Genomic DNA, 22,506 nt, shown 5'->3' on the forward strand with positions numbered 1-22,506 from the left:
TAGTTAAATAATGCTTTGTATTGTAAATAATGCTTTGCATCACCATATAGGAAACTACTACTGAAGAGAAATAAGCTTTCATAGAGACATAAAACAATAAAGTTCTGAAATCAGGGGATCCCTGGGTGGCGCAGCAGTTTAGCGCCTGCCTTTGGCCCAGGGCGCGATCCTGGAGACCCGGGATCAAATCCCACGTCGGGCTCCCGGTGCATGGAGCCTGCTTCTCCCTCTGCCTGTGTCTCTGCCTCTCTCTCTCTGACTATCATAAATAAATAAAAATTTTAAAAATTTAAAAAAAAATAAATAAAGTTCTGAAATCAAACAAATAGGCTACTTCAATAAACCACATTTTCTTCCAATACTCAAGTTCCCCTCGGTTTTGACGTGCCGTTTTAAGTGATTGCCAGATGACTCCCCTAAAGCTTCAGTCAAATGCTAACCCTCAGTCAAAGGCACCAAACCAGTATAAACCGCTTTCAAGGTGCTGTCCAAAAGCCACAAAAAATAGCGTAAGTCATCAAAGAAACCTCATTTATGCTATTATGTATTTATGATGAAAGAAAAGTATAATTTATGCATCTTATAAATATTTTCAATAATAATGAGCATCTAGTTAACTTTGAATTAGCTTCTAATTTCCTGGCCAGAATATTCCAATTTGAGCAGCAATCTTTGCACATCCAGTACTACTTGATCCTCAAATTGCCAAGACCCTGTATGTCGGATAACTTGGCCAAAATACTATGACATATAGAAACATATATAGTAAGGTTTGTATGTGTGTCACAAGTGCTTTTGACCAAAGATAAGTATAGAAGAAAATCACAAATTTTTCCATCTTCATTATATAGCAACACCTTCCCTTCAGCATTCCCTTCATCCATTTAACTAATTACAGGTTTTCTAAATCTGACACTTTTCAATTCGGCTACTCCTGTCCTTTGAACAAGATCCGAAACCTGAGGTCTAGTTTCCATCTGTCTCTGGTGTTAGGTTTTGATACCACAAGATGCCTCTGAAGGAGAAATGGAACACTGCCCGGACCAGTCCTATCTCAAGTCACTCGTGTCTGCTCATTGTGGGGAGGGATGGCCCACTTTGGAGGCCTGCAGCATTAGGCAGGGTCCCCTCTAAAGAGATGCCCACACTGCTCATAGAAACGAATGAGAATAATTTTGCTTGGAAAGTATGGGTGCCCTACATTCTCACCATTTTATATTGAATGCAAATGCATGCTTGTCTAGCTTTATAACTCCAAAAAAAATTTTTTTAAAGATTTTATTTATTTACTCATGAAGGACAGAGAGAGAGAAGCAGAGGCACAGACAGAGAGAAGTAGGCTCCATGCAAGGAGCCCAACATGGGACTCGATCCCGGGTCTCCAGGATCAGGCCCTGGGCTGAAAGCGGGCACTAAACTGCTGAGCCACCGGGGTTGCCCTAACTCCAAACTTTAATACCACTACTGAAAATGAACAATAAATAAGCAATGCCCATATGAAAGGAAATTCTTCCGCACTGAAGCAAAATTGGGCCAGAGTCTGGAAAAACACGTTTTTTCTTGCTTTCCCTTTAGATGGCCAGTATCACTTCCTACCCAGAGTATCAGGTTCTCCAACATTGCAGTGAGCAAACCATACTGGAAGAGGGGGCAGAGGGGGCTGTTGTGTGCATGCATGGGTGTGTCGGTGTGGTGGAGGGAGAACCAGAGAGAAGGAAAGAGGGGAACAGGAGATGGAGAGAGGGAGGGAGGGAGAGGAAACCTTTAATTAACCTAGGGAAAAACTCCTTTAAATAACCTGTGGATAGAACTTATCAAATCCTAATACTTTGAAATTTGGGGTCTAAGAGGTACCAACTGGACATGTAAAGGTCCTGAGGATTTAAAAGAAAAAGGAGGGAGGACACAGGGGCGCCTGGGTGGCTCAGTCGGTTAATCGCCTACCTAGGGCTCGGGTCAAGATCCCGGGGTCCTGGGCTCCACACTTATATCTATGTAACTTCTATTTCTACTACAGTCTGAATATTTGTGCCCCCTGCAAGGTTCATAAGCTGGCAGTATTAGGAGATGGGGCTCCTGGGGGTGACTGAGTCTTGAGGACAGAGCCCTGATGGAGATTTGTGCCTTACAACAGAGACCCCAATGAGTACCCCCCTTTCTGCCACATGAAAAAGCCATGAGAAGTCTGTGACCTGGATGAAGGCCCTCACTCGACCCCACCCTGCCAGCACCCTGATCTTGGGCTTCCAGTCTCCAGAACTCTGAGGAATAAATTTCTGTTGTTTATAAGCTACCAAATCTGTGGAATTTTCTAACAGCAGCCTGAACTGATTAAGACGATTGTATATTATTTTTCATATCTTATATTTTGAAAATATAAATATTTCTTTTTTAAAAAACAAAGAGTTTATTTATTTATTCATGAGAGACACAGAGAGAGACACACAGGCAGAGGGAGAAGCAGGCTCCCTGGGGGGAACCCGATGTGGGACTCGATCCTGGAACCCCAGGATCATGCTCAACCACTGAGCCACCCAGGTGCCCGAAAATACAAGTATTTCTTGAATCAAATGTTCTTTCCACAGAACTACGTTCTCCATTTCTTTTCCAAACAATGATGATAGCTGCTATTTGAATCCTTCCTTGGTAACAGCCTATCAGCTAAATTATCCAAGCTTTTCCCAATGCCTTAACTTCACTCAACAAGAGAGGCAGAGCCATTTATTCCCAAACATATTCATTTCTTCTTATCTCTAAAAGTGACAAAAATATTGCCCAATGATGAATGAGTATGATTTAAAATATATATATATATTTCTCCAATTCTCCCTACAGGATAAATGGGCTCTAATACTCCCCTAACTAGGTCACAATCCCTAGATGTGTGATTTGGAGCAATGCTTCTCAAACGTGAATGTCTGCACAGATCACCTAGGGACTGTGTAAAAATGCAGATTCTGACCCAGTCGGTCTGGGGTGGGGCCTGAGATTCCGCATTTCTACCAGGCTTCCAAATGATGCTGACCCTTTGGTCCCAAACACCAGACTATGAGTGGCAAAGTGGTAGAAGGCAGCCAGGCACGTGGCTGGAGGGCGTGTGAAAGTGAGGGTGACAGGGTCACAGCCCGAGGCGGGGAGCAAGCCCAGAGGCACCGCTGGCTGCATGTGACCAAAGAAAAGGGTAAGAAAGCAAAGACAGAAAAAAAGGGAGATTACTATTAAAGTGGTTTGAATTTCACAACTATGGGAAGGGGTAAAAAAGTCAAAGGGAGAGAAAGACATGAGGTCAAAGTTGGAAGGACTTAAGAGAACTCTGAAGTCCAGGCAACACATCTGCCGAAACTACAGTCAAGGAACAGAACACAGTGGCTCCCTTGGAAGCATAGCCAGACATTGTCATCAGGTGCCAAACCAAGCTATGACACAGGATTTACCCTTCCCTGTGGATCGAAGAGCTGGATCTGCTTCGTGAAGCTTCATCTGAAACACATCACGAATGAAATTTCACAGGAGTGGGAAAACCGGCCTAAAATGGGATAGCAAGAGAAAGGCCTTCCCATCTGCTGGCACTGAAGTGACAGCCACAGCAGCATCCCTCTGCGGGCACGAAGTGGGCGGAATACAGACCCAGAGGGACACCCAGGCACTGTGGCTGTGCCAGTGCTGCCAAGTTTGCACTCCCGGGGCATGACATAGGCCTCTCGGGTGGGATATTCCAGGTTTGGTAGGGAACACAAAAAACACAAAGTATCCTACCACACAATGTCCTGGAAATATGATTGCTTGGGAGGAATAAAACTACCAAAAAACCAAAAACTGAAAAAAAAAAAAATGGGGAAAAAATGTGTTTAAAATATGTATGTGGATATCCTAATACTTCTATATGGCCTTTGTTCCCCAGCCACCACCACCAAAAGAAGAAAGTTTCTCCTATAAATGGTAGAGTACAAACAAGAACTGTGATTAGCAGGAGTAGGACCCTGCAGAAGCCACTTAGGAAGGGCTCCACTCTAAGACACAGCTGCCTTGGAAGCTTGGCTGAGCCAAGGCCCAGCTCGATTACCTGGGCAGGTTATCCTGTGACCTTGAACTTCAGCCTCCTTTTGTAAAAGGAGATTATTAATGCCCTCTACATAGGATTTTTGTGAAATAAGCGAAATGAGAGCTAGAAAATCCCTTGCAGGATGCCAGCACTTAACACAAATGCTAAAAGCCAGTCTAAATGTCTCAGTGCCCTCTTTTCGGGTGACGCTGATCACTTCTCGAGTGTCCTAAGTTACTGACTGAGCCTTGAAGGCACAGAGAGAGATGCAGGCAGCAGTGCCCACCTTTTCCTGCAGAAACATCACATAACACACCCGTGTGTCCTGCTGGCTCTAGGAATGTCCATAACGTGTGTACAGGTCACTGGGCCATGAATTCGTAGCTTTATTTCTGACTCTACATTGCCTCCACCTGGGGTTTTCCTCTGTATTTCACCCTGTGTTTAATTTATACCGCCCGGTCTTATTTCATGTATGATGGTACACTGCCTCAAACCCTTTTGGGATAAGGAGTCTAAGCATAGGGGGCGCCTGGGTGGCTCAGTGGTTGAACATCTGCCTTTGGCTCAGGGCATGATCCCAGGGTCCTGGGATCCAGTCCCACATCGGGCTCCCTGCAGGGAGCCTGCTTGTCCATCTGCCTATGTCTCTGCCTCTTTCTGTGTCTCTCACAAATAAATAAATAATATCTTTTAAAAAAGGAGTCTAAGCATATATTTATGATGTAAGGGGTTCAAAACACAGGGGTGCCTACCTGGATGGGTCGGTAGAGTGTGCTATTCTTGATCTCAGGGTTATAAGTTCAAGCCCCACACTGGGTGTAGAGATTACTTGAAAAATATCATCTTTTAAAAATAAAATAAAACACCAAGCATAGAAAACAGTTTGCAGTTCTAAGAATTAGGAAAAGTTAAAACTTTGTTTCTTTTGTCCCTAAAACCAGGAAATTCAAAAAGCACTGAAAGGAAAGAAATTTCATTAGGGAAAGGGAAGAGTTTAAACGGATTCTGAATTCGCAATATTAAACTATACTTAACCAAATTAGCATATTTTCGCAGCTTATGTAAATCCTAAATAGATTCTTCTTTATCTGATATTGGTGGCAAAATATCCTACTCAGCCTTAGTTAGCAATCAAATCTCTCAACCTCCAATATGTGCAGTTAAATCTGAGAAGATGCTATTTCTAACTTTATTCTCAAGCAGTGGTTTTCAACATTGGTTGCACATTGAAATCACCTGGGGAGCTTTAAAAAAATAAATACCAGTGCCCAGATCCTAGCGCCAGAGATGCTGATGTAAATTGGTTTAGGATAATAAGCTGGGAATAAAATTTTTCAAAAGCTCCCAGGTGATTCTAATGTTCAGCCAAAGTTGAGAACCACTGCTTTCGAGCTAAGCACTGAGATGCATCATTCCTTCAATGAAACGCTGAAACATCTACCTTCCAGGCACATTTCCACACTGCAACTTAATCTTAAAAGGAAAAAGCATGTGTGATTTATAAATACTATCAAATGAAACATACATTTCTAAATGCAAGAGATAACCAGACACCTCTTTAAAATGTATGTAACATCCTGCAAGCTTTTAAAGAATTCTTTAAATGATGATGAGAACCTTCTACCAAATGATTCCTTAAACGACTTTTCAGAAAGTGGTTCTCCAGCTTGCAATTCCCTACCATCAGCATCATAATGAAGGGTAACCTAACCCCTGTTCATAAATACCCCAATATTGTAAGTAGCAGAATTAAAACAAAGGCAAAACCCATAAACCTCACAGTGATCTCAAACGTCTGCCACAAAATGGGAGGAAAAGATTGACAAAGCTCTTATAAGAGCAATGTATTTTTTGGATTGCCATTTTCAATCACGAAAATGTCAGTAGGAGGTATTTCTAACCATAAAAAAATTATATATATCACCTGTGCGGCAAAAACTCTTGCCTCTTTTGGAGTAAGAACATCAACAGGGAGAAACCTCCTCAAGAAAGAGTAAGTCAAATATTTCGACTTGCACCCTTTCCAAGCGGATCAAGCAATGCTCCTTGCCATTTAGTCTTGTAGTTACTTCCATATGACTTGGTATCTGTGTTTATGCAAGTACCGTCCACTGAAGGCAAGATCAGAAATGGGAAAAGTTTAGGTATTTTAAAGATGGGGAAATATCGTTTAAAAAAAATAGGACGAGGGGAGCATGAATTCTGTGCTAGCCTTAATCAGCATTTGTAGAGAAGTATTTAAAACTAGAGAGGTAGACTGTCATGGGCGATGGAGGGCAGGAAAATCTCTCAAAATCAGCAGGGCAATCACAATGGGTAAATGTCTGCTTGCTGACAGCATAGAATGTACATCCCAGGGCCTACGGCTTGGGTGATGATGTCACAAAGTTGGGCACTCTGCAAAAAATGTCCAAAAAAAAAAAAAAGAAAAGGAAGAATTTTGCTCAAAAACATAAGAAGCCACTGGTACAGTATTTTTCTTCAAAAGAAATAAGGAGGGGGAAAGAACTAAAAGAATAAAAATGTGGTGTTGAAATACTATCAGAGAACCCAATGGGGGGAAGCCAATTTCTTCCAGAGTTGGCTGAAGAGTTCTTCAGCAAACAGTAATAAGGATGCCCTATGGGTTCTGGAAGCTCTTAAGTTGGCCCTCATGGGATCTGAATCAGATTCAGCTATCAATAACCGCTGCATGGTCATTTAATTGACTACGATTGGGAGTCCTGGAAAAAGTAAAGTTGAAGATTTCATTAAAAACAGAAACAGGAAGACTTTTTCTTGTCAGCCAACTGACGTTGCTGGAAACCTCCAGGCCAACTTTTAGCACAGCTGCTCTATTTGGCTTCATCACCAAATGATGAGAATATGAGGTCAAATGTGTCTTTTCTGTGGTGCCCCCTGGCCCACACTCGGGTTGGAGGGGGTGGGGGTGTGGGGAGGACTACAGTCTGCAGCCTGGGGCTGTGCCAGGAAACAGCCCTCCTGCAGAAGCAGGCAGAGCCCTGCCCAACACTCGCCAACCTTCTCTCTGAGTATCCCACAGTCCTTCTGTTTCCACGGCAGCTAATTAATTGTGGAAATAACCAAACCAAAATAAAGATAACAGAGGAGAGAAAAAAATCATCTGTCTCAACCCAAGCCAACAACATTTTCCAGAAGTCTACGAGGACGGCAAAAGTGAGTTATAAAAAAAAAAAAACAATGTATAACTAAAGTCGTATCCAATCTAGGCATGTTTTCCCCACTTTCTCCTCCTCTGAAAATCAGTAGTGTGCTGGGTCTCTTTGTGACTGAGCACATGTAAATCCAGAAACATGTGTCCTTGAAATATTCATTTCTGCTTACTCTATGGGCAAAAAAATGATCTCATTTTTTTAAACATGAAAAACATTAATTTTTTTAAACATTAAAACGTTAAATATTTTAGCAAGCCATTCCTAACAAGTGTAGAAAAACACTTAAAAGTAAATTCAATTAGTATATTTATTATCCGAATCAACTATGACTTTTAAATTTGATGTTCCAAAATGAAAAATGTTTTCTGCAACCAAATCATACGTATTCCCAGCTAATGTAACTTCAGAGCTGTAAAAATAGTTTTGCATATATAATAGATATTCTCTAATTTCTTAAAAATGTTTATCTTCAAAATGTCCAAAAATTTCCCATTCTTAATCCTGCCTTCATTTGGACTATATTTTAGTAAACACAAACACCAAATTGTATGAAAATGTTTACAAAAAATAAGTGGCAAGGGACAAATAGCAGTACAAAATTCAATGTTTGAGACCTGAAATGCTCAAAATGGTACTATATTCAGTGAAGCTGGCTTGTATTTTAATGCTATACGCTTGGTAGAAAAGATTCTACAAGAAACAGCCAAATGCAATTTATTACCACATATGATGAGGAATGAGCTGGGATATGAATAATTAATTCACTAATTAGAAAATTCTTTCGTTCAAAAAGCATGGAAAAATACTTTTGTTTATATAATAAAGAGAACACACATTATAGCTTCCAGCTCTTCATTTATTTATTTTTTTGTATATTTTTTTTATTGGAGTTTGATTTGCCAACATATAGTATAACTTCCAGCTTTTTAAGTCGACGTCCTCAAACCGGTGTAATTTTTTTCTATAACAAACAAGGCTTACAAAAGTATTGACATAATTACAAAAATGTTTTTTAAATTTGTTTTTTAATTTGTTAAGCCTCAATTAAAAGGTGAACTCATCAAGTTAGAAGAACTATTCATAGGTCCCATATAATTTAATCTTAAAAGTATAGGAGAAGCCTAGGTCGGATAACTAAACTATTAGGGGATAATTAAACTATTCTCTTAAATGACCATTAGGCAAAGTAAGTATCCAGAATAACCTACAAATCATAGCTCATTCATTCCTTTAAACACAAAGAAGGAGAGTAGGAAGAAAGGGAGAGATGACTAGAGAGGGAACAGCAGATCAAGAGAAGAAAGAATAAAATAACATTCTAGCAAAAAGCAAAATGAGGGCAGTGGCTTTGTTCTGAGGGAAGTAAGCTCTTGATTTATCTATGAATACCATCCGTGAAACACAGCAAAATATCCTTATCGAGATGATATAGGAAGAGAATGGCAGATGCCAGATTTCTTTCCAGCCAAAGACAGAAACTCATTATGTACATGAGAGAGGCAGATGGCACACTGTGTACCCAAATCTATGCCTTTACAGTGGATCGTTTTTGCTATCCTATAATATTGGAGTGACTTGATTCTATCCTGACTTATAGGGCATAATTTGCTAGTGTTCAGTGTTTCTGTTCAAGTGATTATCAAAAGGAATTTCATTAAAAGGATTAATTTTTCAATACGCAGAACCATCACTTTGGTGATGAAAATACGTTTTGTCATCTAATAGAATTCCTTACTGAACAAATGAGGAGACTGAGGGCCAGAGGTGAAAGCGATTCCTCTCAAGTCTGCGATCCAAGTGAGGAGCACAGACCCTCTGACCAGGAAGCCACTTCTCCTCCACACAAGTTTCAGCGACCATGTGTAGCCATTGTTCTTTGAAAGGATTCTGCTCACATTTGTCACTCACTGTATGATAAAACATTATAATGATCAGTGCATATTATTCCATAATGGAATCCCTTCAGTAGATCTTTTTTTTAAAAGATTTTATTTATTTATTCATGAGAGACAACAGAGAGAGGCAGAGACACAGGCAGAGGGAGAAGCAGGCTCCCTGTTAGGAGCCTGATGCGGGACTCAATCCCAGGACCCCAGGATCATGACCTGAGCCAAAGGCAGACGCTTAACCACTGAGCTACCCAGGTGCCCCTTCACTAGACTTTTTTTCCTTTCATTTTTTTTTCTCCTTGAAGAAACAAGCTCTTTGCCTGGCCCCAGGGCCATGGTTTCTCCTATACACAGTACTCCTGCCCCTAAGAATTAAACTGTAAGTTTTGATGGCACGAACGTTTGTGAAGGAGCAAGAAAATGCTACAGAGTTCTCTGTGACTAGGAACCAAAGACTAAAACGTGAGGACTCGAGTCTACAGAAAGAACACTTTTCAAGTCTAGACTCAAGTCTAGAGAAAGAACACTTTTCAAGGAGATGGTTAAAGTTTAAAAATCGTAAAGTCAAGTAAGGTGATGAGCCAAAATGTCCATCAGTCTCTGGGTAAAAAATTTAATAAGAGTCTCCTGAAGGCTGGAAAAAGTGGGTTTTAGGATAAAGGGAAGGATGACTATGTCACCTTTATAGAAATCACTGACACCTGGTGATAGAGACTGAAAGACAACTTCAAAAGAGAGGTTAATTCTTCACTCATGAAATGGAATTTTAAGGCAAGTGGGCCCTTGAGCAGCATCCCTAACCTTTGTGGTTGGCCACAAACCAGAGAACTAAGCTCTTTCAAGAGACCTCAAGGCCATCTTCACATAGAATACACTAGCCTGCATGACAGTGGGTCAGACCCACTTAGCAAGCCTGAAATTCCCATTGAGAAGCAAGAACTCCCTCCACGAAATGCACGTTAGAGAATCTGTTGAGCTATTTCTGGATAAATAGAGGGAAAAGGGGCAAAAAGATATCCCTAGCTCAAAAAAGCTCACCAACTCAATATAAAAATAAAGAAACTCACTTGCCAGTCCCCAGACTCCCCCCAAACCAGGAATCATCTCTTTTTCCCATTGCCTAGCTCAGTGTTGAGCATCTAGTAGGTTTAATAATTATGTGGTTAGCAAGTTCTGCTCTGAAACTATAAATGTCTCCCAAAGAGTGTTAGGCCTATTATAGTCATTTACTCCACTGTGGGATTAAAACATGTGGGATTAACAAATCTCAGAAATTATCAAAGTATCTAGGTTGGAATGGTCAGGAACACTGAACAGACCAGTAACATCCCTTGGCTCCTAGAAAATTAACCACCAAATCATACCTAGAGAGATTAGGATATAGTTAAAGGCCAAACTCCAACACATACATGAAAACTTTAAAAATGCCTAGAAAAAGAATTAGATTAATAACCACCAAATGCCAAGAAAAACATCCATCCTAGGGTTTTCTAATTAATTGCTGTTAAGATGAATTTTTAGCGAGCATACTGCTTTGTCCTCTGATACACCCAAAACTCACCCTCCTTCTGGGCCTAAGCACACTGTAGAGACTCATTAAATATTTACCAAATAAATTACTAAATGTGTATTAGATCTAGAACCAAATTACCGTTGAGGAGTATTACAGTACTCATTTCAACAGAAAATAAATCTTATGTAAATCACCAATTATTTAGCACCAGTGATTTCACCTAGTATTTCTTTCCTCCCTTCATTCTCAGAGAAGCTAATACTGTAATTATCACTTTGCTTTCATGACCACTTGAGTCCTCCTTCAGCCAGACCTGAAGGAAACTCCATCCACATGACCACAGAATCTAACAGCCTCTACTGTACAAAGAAGCAGAGTCTGGGGCCAGTTGTCCAAACTGCTCCATGCCACCACATCTGACTCGTGAGTGGAAATCCTACCTTACTGTGGGAGCTGAGGCAAGGGGGCAGGGACACGGCAGCGAGTAGGAAGCGGGAGGTGATACCCTTTCAGCAGGGGAGGCAGATGTTCCAACAAGCAGCAAATAGTTGATAACTGTGACTTCTATGACATAAACTCTCACAAGATAAGGACTCCAGTGGCCATTGTTTCTCACAAGAACAATAGCTTCCAGTTAACACATGGCACAGTTTGTGAAATGATGCAGGGCACTGACCTATACATAATGCACACACACACACATACACACACACGGAATTAAAGGATTATTAGGATACCGGATGTCCAAACACTGCCAAAATGTGAACCCAGAGAGATAATGAAAGTGCGAGCAACAGCAGTATTAGAAATTGAAAGGATGACAGCAACTTTGCTCCACACAATCTCATGCGCCCATAGCTGGGCCACAAAAGCCTGGCAACATGAGGCAGCCCATACTGTAAATTCCAATTAAAAACAAAAATTAGTGTATACTCAGTACAGCCACAGAATTTGAGGACCCCTAAAGGGATCTTAGAGATTTTCCCACCCAAGTCTCTTTCTAAACAGTGACTTGACCAAAGGTAGAAAACAAGTTGGTGGCAGAGGTCAGAGCTGACTCTCCCCACGGTTTGTTTAGTGCTTTTTCCACTTGGGGAAAGTGACCTTCAAAAAGCTGGCCGGATGACAAAAGCACAGTTTTATTGGTCAGTGTGATCACAAGCAACAACAGGATGCAACAGTAATTTCAGTAAGAGCAAAGCATAGCCGAAATTTTGAAGAAGGTCAAAGCCTTATATACGTACAGATTTTGTAGGGTTTTTGGAGATTTTTGCTTTGTTTTGTTTTTGTTTTTTGTCTTGAAATGAACATTAAATCATGGAAGCCCTTATATCAATCTGAGTCTTAGCTGGCAATCTGTTGCTTCAGTCCCCTCGAAATCTATGCCTTGTGTAGCCTACTTTAAAATGTGAGGCCAAACAGCTCTGGAAAAGTACAGCTTTATCCTACTTAATTTATACTATAGTGTGCTGTAATTAAGCCTGAAATAAAAGCTATATTCTGAGTAAAGACAAAAAGCTCTTGTTAATGACATTCCATTCCCAATGTAGAATACAACAAAAGGCTTCTTCATTTGGAGCCAAATGTCATTATACTTTGTAGCTTGTGTGGAGCTACTGGACTAATATTTGTACTGGGATTAGGGCTGGGATAACCAATCAGTTAACTCCTCCACTGCAGTTTCCTATTATCCTCAAATAAATGGCCAAAAGGAAAAAAAAAAAAAAAAGTAAATTGGCAGGCATAACGACAACTATATTTATGAGATTAAACTCTCAAACCCTTCACAGTTTGCCGGGCAACTAATAACCATTTGCCAAGCTGTTCATTTAATAATGAGTCAGTTAAGCCAAGAGCAAATGTTCCTTCAACCAACCAATGCTACTATGGTCATAGCCGCAGTCAGAGCTCCAATTATTTATGTAACGTACGTACTGCAGTCAGCCTAGGTACAAGTTGCCACGTAGAAAAACCAAACTCCTCGTATTGGCCAAATGCAAGCTACCCTGCAGCATTTTGAAGGACTGAGGTCTGCAGGTCCTTTCCTAATGTCTGAAGGGCAAAGCGCGGACCAAGGGTTCGGGGAGTTGTCCCTATTCGCGTCCGGCTCAGACGGAGGGCCGGGAGCGCTCCAGCCCCTCTGCGCTCAGCATCACCTGACCTTTGAGGTCATCGGTGTCCGCGCCAAGGCCATCCCCCCTGGAATGATGAGGCCCGAACCCCAACCTGCTCGTCAGAGCAGAGGAAGGCGGGGACCCCGCACACGATCGTCGGGTACAACAGCAGGAGCCGGGGACCGAGAGTCCGGCCTGGAGGGCGCGCGGCCGCCTGGCCCTCGGCTCCCCTGCTGCCCGCCGGGTCTGTGGCCGGACGCGGGGGGCGCACCCGGCAGGTGGCCCCCGATCTACTTACCAGGAGCTCATCCATGCTGGTCTGGCATTTCTCCAGGTTGATCCGCTTAATTGCCACGCGCTCTTGCCGGGGCTTGCACAGGGCAGCCTGAACCACGGCGGTAGCTCCGCTGCCTGAGACCAAAGAAAAACCGCATCAGCCACGGGCGGGCCCGACGCCTGCTCACTAGTCGTGACCCCCTCCAGAAACACACACCTATTTTTTTTTTTTTAAGTCTTCCACTCAAGGCATTCAAAACGTTACCTTTTAACATAGTTTTAAAGGGTCTCTAAGTCTGAGAATAATTACCTGTGCGAGAAAAAGGGAAAAGCGGACTGTTCTGCGGGACACAAATACAGTACCCGTGCTCTAGAAGCTTCGGGCCACACCCAAGAAGCCCCGCTGCTGTGCAGCATGTTGACTGGCGCCCAGAACCAAGGCTGATAAAGCGACGGGTCTGAGGTCACAGGGACAGGGGACACGAGCTCGGGGCCCTTCCCATCCCTGGCTCCCAGGGTCCTTTAACTTCAGGGCCCTTAAAATGTCTTGGGCTCTTCTTTCAGTTCAGCCCAGACCAAGCCCGTCCAGCCCGAGCTACTTGAGGGTTTCCACGAGGCGCCGTGACAACTTAGCCGCTCTCGGGGTCTCTGAGCTTCTTTCTGCTAAGCTTGCTCTACAGTTAGAAGAACAGGAATCAACCCGACTATGCCCATGTTGAAAGCACAGATGCCAAGCAACTGATGCAAATGTGTAATTACAACAGCTCTCGGCATTCATACGAATTTCCTATTTCTAAGGTTTCATGATCATTAGCTAATGCACTCGAACTCCTAGGAGACAGAGTCGTGTCATTATCCATATTTTATAAGAGCAAAATGTAGACGTGTAATGATTTGCGGCAGAGCACACAGAGCTCCTAATCCGATTTATATTCCACAGGGGCGAAAAGACCTCTAGGTTAAGGCATCTCACTTCTGTAAAGAACACCAAAAACCTTCTTAGGATCATGTAAATCCTCTGCCACTGCAAGAGGCCAAGAGGAGAACCGCCTGTGCCCAGGATGGTGCAAAAGGGGGCCCAGATGTGACCATGTACCTTTCTCCTTAAAGCTTTTCTTCGACGACTACTTCTCAAATGAGTCACCAAATATCATCAAATGAGGGAGGGGACAGCTTTGGGCAATACAGAAGGGAGATCAATATTAGCTTTCCTTACAGATGTGACAGACAGGCATGAAATTTCTGGTGCAAATCAATCCTTTCCCACACCAAGGAAGGGCCCGAGTGGGTGTCTGTCCTTTCTTCCGTCCCATGGTCTCAACACCAGCTCTGGCCCTCTGACCTGGTGTCCCAAGCAGATCCCCCTCTGCTCTGAAACCAGGTCTCCAACTTCAAGACTCCCATTCCAGAAAGTCCAACCTTTCTGGAGAAAGAAAAGCCACATGCGCTAACTGCCCCCTGTGCAGTGGGCGCTTTACTCATGCAATCCTCATTACAAGCCCGTACATTGATTTTATTCCTAACCTCATTTTATATAGGAGAACACTGGGACTTGGAAAACTTGCCCCCGCGGCTAAGTGCCTGGGCTGGGGTCTGAGTCAGGTCTGCCGGACTCTAAGCTTTTCCCTGCTTCCCATATGCCAGAGGCCACGCTTCCTTTCTTCACATGACCTGGCCTTAGAGGACAGAAAAAAAAAAAGAAAAGAAAAAGAAAAAAAACCTCCTACATGCTTGAACAAAAGAGAAACCACCTAGAGGAAAGAGTCAAGTGAGCCTTACTCTCTAGTTCAAGGAGAGAGTGCTATTGGCAGGGGTTGTTAAAGGGGCCTCCCCGTCCTTAATCTCACTGCCTGCTCCGCGGCTACTATTCCAAGTCCCACCATATCAGTCTTGGCCCTGCAGATCAGAGCATGCTGGGTTCAATCCAAAATGCTCTAGATAACAGAGCCAAATACTACAAAGAGCCCTGCTGATAGCAAAGTGTACTTTCCAGTCAAGGTCTCCAGAACGAGAGGCCATCACTGACTTAGTCACAGAGAAAGTGATAAGTAGCTGGTTAGCGCTGGGCCTGGTACCCAGCAGAGAAATCAACACCCATCTTTGAGGAGCTGCTGATGGGAAGTCATTCTCAGCTCTACCTGTTGTAAATCTTCCAATTCCAACCCCCCCACTCCATCCTTAATCCACATCCCTGAACATTTTCAAAGCAGTGGAAATAAAAAGCAGAAAAGATGAGGGATCCCTGGGTGGTTCAGTAGTTGAGCCTCTGCCTTCGGCTCAGGTCGTGATCCCAGGGTTCTGGGATCGAGTCCCACATCGGGCTCCCTGCATGGAGCCTGCTTCTCCCTCTGCCTATGTCTCTGCCTCTCTCTCTCTCTGTATGTCAATCACCAATAAATAAATAAATAAAATCTCTTAAAAAAAAAAAAACAGGAAAGATGAAAACAAATTCCCATAACACAAGTGCCTGTATAAGATGGGGCTGCCTCCCATAGCCAGGCAAATCCTTGACTATAAAGTCTCCTGACTTCCACAGACACATGCAAGAACACGGACAAAAACAAAGAGGTAGCAGTAGAGAAAATCTTTTCTTAGGGCTTTACAACTAGAGAATTGTCATTACTTAACAACTATAACTGAGTAAAGAACAACTGGCAGCTTCCTATCTCTCAAGGGAATAATCCTGGGATTACTGTCACAGCATGAATGCACTTAGCCACTCACTGGACATTTAGGAGACACCACTTGGACCCCAAAGATTTCCCTCAACTACAAGGGAGATCAAAAACAATGAGAGAAGGGCGGGAAGGTTTATGGACCATCAAGTCCAATCCCTAGCTTTATGGATGAGGAAGACAAGGGAAGAGCACTGTCCCCAGAAAGCACCTGGACCTGGACAGACTTCCAGCCTCCAAAACTATGCCAAAGAAGTTCCCGTTGTTTGAGGCACCCAGCCCCCAGTGTTCAGTGATGACAGCTCAAGCCGACTAATACAAAAGCCCTTCCGTACCCATTCTAAGGCACTGCTCCACTATCACCCATGGCAAATAATGCCATGGAAATGAGAAGTTCTCAACAACTGCCTGATTAAGTCAACATCAAGATAAGGTGACATTCAACTGAAGGGCCTCGGGCTGGCCACTGGAGCTCCCAATGTTAGCTTAGTAGGACCCTAGAAGAGAAGGTTCAACAGGATTCAACCCACCCCTGGCCACAACTTCCTCTGTGACATTGGGTCCAATTTCCCTATAAATCTCAGTTTCCTTCATGGGCATAGTAAAACCTACGTGTGAGACCTAATAATATCCCTGGAAACATGCACTCAGTACATGTTAGGCTCTGTCTCTGGAACGCATCTCTGCACCTGCAATATAAAGGAGGTGGACTGGATCTGTCATTTGCACGACCGCCCAGGGGAAAAAGAAGGCAGAGGAGCTCCAGGTCAGTACTAAGTATCATTCTGCTCACAGGAAGACAGTAGGTTTAAGGAGGGAAAAGGAGGGTTAAGTTTGAAAACCAGAAGACTACATGATTCCCGAGGTCAGAGACAGCATAAGGAGTCTGAGTCTAAAATATAAGAGAAGAGAGACGCTTGGGTGGCTCAGTGGTTGAGAGTCTGCCTTCGGCTCAGGCTGTGATACCCGGGGTCCTGGGATGGAGTCCCTCATCGGGCTCCCTGCATGGAGCATGCTTTTCCTTCTGCCTATGTTTCTGCCTCTCTCTCTCTGTTCCTCTCATGAATAAATTGCTAAAATATTTATAAATAAATAAATAAATAAATAAATAAATAAATAAATAAATAAATAAGAATCCAGAGAATTCTAGAATAGCCATGAATTAATATTCTATAGCTAAATTTCTTATTGGTAATGTCCTTTGATATCTAACCTCAAAATTACTTTTAAAAATCTGTCTACCTGGATTGTATGAGTTCATAACCTAGCCCTGCCACATACTAAATGCTTATTCTTCAACGATTGACTTAACTGCTCCATGCCTCAATCTCTTCATTTGTCCGATGGAGAGAATAGCACAGAGCTCACAGGGTAGCTACAAGGATCAAATGAGTTAATACGTGGAAAGCCCTTGGAACTGTGCCTAATACATAGGAAGCACTAATTAAATCTTAAGTTAGTATTACTTCTCAGTGAAATCCCTCCAAGTCAACTGGTGTCCTGCCAATTTGTTGTTTTAATGCTACATATTTCATGATGTTGGTGTACCATAACTTACACAGTCCTTCTTCTGTTGATCAGTCTTCTCTTTATTTCCAGTTTTCCCTCCAATACAGATAATGTAGCAATAAACATCTGATACTTTAAAATATATATATTTGTCCATAAGAACTTTCCTTTATGTTAAAGTTAGGACACGGTCACTGTCCAGTGACCTCTTCTCATAAATGTCAGGAATTTAAAAACAAAATAGATATTAGCCTATAACATGAATGGTGGCCAGTGGAAGAAAGCTGTCATCACATCCTACTTAATTGAGGAGCACCAAGCCAAAACTTTTAATAAGAGTTTGCCCATCTCTTAGCACATGAAAGGATTCCTTAATTATGCTTATCTGTCCTTTCTCAGTGCAGAGTGTCCAGAGCTTTTTTGGATGTGTTGGTTGGTGGTGGATAATTAACAAAATAAATGGCTCTGTCCAGCCAATGACTTCTTCCAATTCTCTCTTTACCCAACTTACCATATGTGTTGTACCTATAACATGTGTCCAACCTCAAGCCCATAAGGCCAGTCAAGGTCACATGAGAGCCAGAAGCTGGCCAGTGTGGGAATGAACACATCTGTGAGCTCTGTAGGGACACAGCTGCCACTCTGCCTCTGCTAATGTCGCCATGTAAGATTGCTCACCTAGTATAGCAAGATTCTGATTTTTGCAGAAAAACAGAAAACTCAGAATTTTGTTTGTAATCTAATATGAAAAGATTAGCAATTACTTATTTTTAAATAAAAAGCACTGTGAGCCACATAAAAGTTGCCACAGGCTGTATTTTGCCTCCCTGTATAACCACTATTTGGCTTCAAAGGTGTACCCTCCTTACGTGATGGTCCAATTTTTGAACTATTTATTAGCTTACACATAAGGCGTTGCCATTCTTTTAGATCAAAAGTGATCACATTTCCTACAATTCAACATAATATACGTACCCTCTCAGGACATGGGCCCAAACTGATTTACGACACATTGCCATGTTGCCATCCACCTTATCCCACTATTTCCCACAAAGAGAAAACTATCAGGGCTATTTTCCTGTCATTTGGTACGTTCTACGTGAAAGGAACAGCACAATAAACTCTCAAGTCAAACACAAGGAACAGAAACAGGGAGATAGGTGTTATATGCAATTCACTGTATGGATTCCCTAACAAAACAGACCCTCCTGCCTATCCCTTCTGGATAAATGGCACACAGACTGTGTGTGCACACGGGACAGGGCACAGCAAGGCCACGTTTCTTGAGGTCCCCCTGAGTGACCTGGTTTCTGTTACAACCAAGCTGGCAGAGTTATGTCCTTCTGCCTCCATCAAAAGAACCAGTCGGTGGCCCCACCTTCTGGGATTTGCTGGAGCAGAGTCAGAGCTCATACGAAATAAGTAAATGAAGATGAGGGTGAGGTAGAGAAATGGCCACTGAGCATATATGCTCACATTTCACCACTGACCTGCACAAACTCCCTTACCTGGGAGACCCCGGCTTGTTGAAACCTTTAGAGGTCACAGATGTCACCAAAGGAAAGCAGCACTTGTATGTAACTCAGCAAAAACCATCTGATAATGCCACAGAAAAACAAAAAGTAGCCTGGGGATCTGATTGTAAGAGAGATAGAGGGGAACCACGATGTGGAATCAAATTGAAATGAACGTCAATAAATTCACCTTGGACCTCAAGCTACATCTAAAGCAACAATTTAAAAAAAAAACCAAAACAAACATTAAAAAAACCCAAAACCCTACATTACACTTACTGAATCCAGAAGGTACACGGATTAGGATTATCTGATATAAATAAAACCAATAATGAATATTGCAGGAGTACACATAAATTCTAGGCACCTGGTTAGGGGGTACTGGTAAATACGTGATAAGGAATTCTTTTTTTTTTTTTTTTTTGATAAGGAATTCTTAAAAACAGATTCTAATTTCCATCAAATTCAACGTGATTAATATTGGGATTTATTCCCATTTTTGTTTTCTTAAGGATATACAGGTCAAAAAATTGCTTTGCAAATATGATTACTTGCCAGTTAAAAAAAAAAATACTTCATTAGTCCGCAGAGCATTAGACCCCTAGAAGCTGAAACTGTGCTCTAGGATCCTAGTCCTAATGCTGACACTAACCAACGTGAAACTTGGAGGAAACAGCTCTGTCTGTGAACGTGCATTTATTTGCTAAGAATAAGAACATCCTGGGACACCTGGGTGGCTCAGCGGTTGAGCATTTGCCTTTGGTTCACGCTGCGATCCCAGGGTCCAAGATCAAGTCTCGCATGGGGCTCCCTGCATGGAGCCTGCTTCTCCCTCTGCCTGTGTCTCTGCCTCTCTCTCTGAGTCTCTCATGAATCAATAAATAAAATCTTTAAAAAAGAAAAAAAAAAAAAAAAGAACATCCTATATTGATGGGGCAGGGGTGTTTGACGACTAGGCCCAGGGACTGGCGAGGACTCCCCTGAGACGCTGCTTCCTCCTCCAACAACCCCGAGCAGGGTCAGTCATTTCCTCTCTGCTCCCAAGGACCCGCTGCAGCCTCAGTCGGGCACTTGCACCAGGATCACGGAGCCGTCCTGCCCCGGCCTTACTACTCCCGGAATCAGTGTTTGCTAAGTGAAAAATAAAACTCACGTCAACCCATCCCCAGGGGAGGCTCCCTACACACGGGGAGGTGAAGCTGTGTTCTACGCGAGGAGCAGGAGGCCCTGGCAGGCGCTGCAATCTAGAAGCAAGGAGGAAGAGCAACCTTCCTCCACATGTTCTCTCTGCCATGCTGCTGCGTGGTTTTAGGTAGGTAGTTGGTGGACGTGGCAGTGAACTTCAAGAACAGGCCTAGGGAGGCCATCTGCCTGAAGGCGTTTCTGATCTGTGGAACATCTGTTTTAATTTTACAGTCAAATGTCACAGGAAAGGTCATACTGTGGAAGGAAAGGAAGAGCTGTGTTCCACCAGAATGGGTTGGGAACCTGAGCTTTTAAAACCCGAATCCTCTGGCCACCGCTTGGCATGTAGCAGCCACGCAAAATGAGGCGGGCTGATATAGTAGGGCCTCTGATGGTTCCACCTGAGTGTAAAGCAGGGACACAAAACAATCTAACAGCGTGAAGAGGTGACAGGAGCCATCGGCCGCCCTCTGAATCCATCGCAGGAACCACTGCGTCAGGCCCTGGGCTGCAGGAGGCACATGTTCCTACAGAGCAAATTTTGAATTTGATATTTATTCAAAGGTCGTATTCAAGGCCTTGCCCCCTCGCAAACTCCAAACCCATGACCTGGCAGGACTGAAAAACTTCCTGTTCTGCTCTGAGGGGGGCAGTTCAATCCCTCCCAGCAAAACCCACTCGTTCTGCTGATTAAATCAACCAAACAGAAGCCAACATTCCACAGAGGAATGTCCATTGCTATTCATACAGATAAACAGATACACCCACTGGTGAAGGCCAAAAGACACAAGTGTCCTGGTTCTAGCAGGGGGTTCTAACATGGCGCCTCCTGCTCCTCACCACCCCAACCTTAAGCCACCCTGGGAAAGGCCGCAGATACAAGAAGGAGAGCCTGTCTCTACCCCGAGGTCCGTTCCCATTCATCCCATCTCATGCCACATGCATATTACCTCTGTATGAATAAGAAAAAGGTATCCCTCCGAATGGACAGGAACCCGGATGTGGGAAGCCTGACAAGGGGGTGACGCATGACTGGGGGGAAAGCACCTTTCTCCCCATTAACTGCATCACAGCTCACTGGGCTGCACGAGGGCTGGCTGGTCAGCCTCTAGGGGAAACGTACAGCCTCGGTGCAACCAAGATTAGCATACCCAAAGCACCCCTCCTGTAAAAACCAAAATAAATTTGCTTCCAAGCCCCAGGACAACAACCACAGACCTAAGAAACAGCCCCAGGAGAAGGCCCTGGATTGGGGTAGATTTTCTCAAAGTCTCTGAGACAGAGTACCTACATCAGAAACACCTACAGTGTCTGTTTCAAAAACAGATTCTTGGGCCCATATCCAACCTACTGAATCAGAATTACTAAAACTGGAGGCCTGATGTATGGTTGCTTGTTGGTTTTTTAGAGAGAGAGAAAGAGAGAGAGCATGCACATGAGCACAAGCAGACAGGAAGGGCAGAGAGAGAGAGAATCTTAAGCAGGCTCCACACTCAGCTCGGAGCCCAACATGGGGCTCAGTCTCACAACCCTGAGGATCATGACCTGAGCCAAAATAAAGAGCCGGATGCTCATCCGACTGGACGGATCACCCAACTGAACGACTCAGGCACCCCACCGATACTGTGTAGTTTTAATAGGCCTCCCCAGTGATTCCCCCTATACTCTCAAGTTTGAAAACCACAGTCTCTGAGTGTCAGCTTGCCTCTCCCTTCCCCTGCCAGGACACAGGAAGATTTATCAGTTAGGGGCTAGTTGGGAAAATCAAAACAACACTAGCTACCACAACAGGTATTATTGGATATAGAGAAGTAGTTCAGTGTCAGAGAGCTGAAAAGGTTAAGTAATAGGGTGAAACTGTGGGAGCAGCTCCCACCCCCGGGGCAGGGGCAGGGGAATCAAAGGGAGGAGCTGGGGTTATGGGAACCCAACGGCAGAGAGGAGACCCACAGAGCTGGGAGCAGACCTCTTGAGGAGCAGGTGATGGCACCTTGGGACCCTCCATGAGGGCCCACGTGGGGCTGGGACTCAACCTCATGAGGATGGCCAGGCGATGGACTCTCTGAGGGGTGCCAGGAGGCTGGTTCTAGGAGTAGCAAGGAGCTGGAGACAGGAACCAACGGCTGCTAGCAGAGTGAAAGACCCTTTCTGGAATGAGGCTGAAAAGCACAGCAAGCAAATGGAGCGAATCGTGTCCTTTCTGCCTCCTCCAGCCCCCCAGAAGCCCTCTAGCAGCCCCATCAGCAGAGTTTAACAGGGAAGCAGCAGGCAGAGGAGGAACGTGGTTTGCCGAGCAACAGCCCAAAACACAAGGCAGTCTAGAGAGTCTGTCTGGTGCCTCGAGACAACCACTTAATAAAGAGCCAAGGGAGTATGATGTCCATCAGCTCTAACAAGGGGTTGCTGTCTATCCCAAGCTCCACCTAGCGAGGGCCAGCCTAGCTCTTTTCATTCTCCTTCACTCTGTTTTTTTTTTTTCTTCACTCTCTTTTCAAACACAAGTTCCTAAAATGACCCCTTTTAATATCTAACACTCCCAAAATGTTTATTCTGCACGTACAACCCCAGTCCAGCCCCATTCGACTTCCTTTTGGTCACGTAGTAGTTATG

General features: G+C 43.6%; 1 protein-coding gene across 11 annotated transcripts in view; it reads right to left on the reverse strand.

The window, feature by feature from the left end:
* STK39 (serine/threonine kinase 39) overlaps positions 1–22,506 on the reverse strand; it is a 437,393-nt gene that overhangs the window by 219,178 nt on the left and 195,709 nt on the right. For all 11 annotated transcript variants that reach the window (XM_072751854.1, XM_072751856.1, XM_072751855.1 and 8 more), the window contains one exon: positions 13,036–13,148. In XM_072751854.1, the coding sequence (XP_072607955.1) occupies positions 13,036–13,050 (15 nt within the window). In that variant the 5' untranslated portion in view covers positions 13,051–13,148. The remainder of the gene's footprint in view (positions 1–13,035; positions 13,149–22,506) is intronic.

Source organism: Vulpes vulpes, chromosome 3 (assembly GCF_048418805.1).
Source record: "Vulpes vulpes isolate BD-2025 chromosome 3, VulVul3, whole genome shotgun sequence".
Classification (NCBI taxonomy): Eukaryota; Metazoa; Chordata; class Mammalia; order Carnivora; family Canidae; genus Vulpes; species Vulpes vulpes.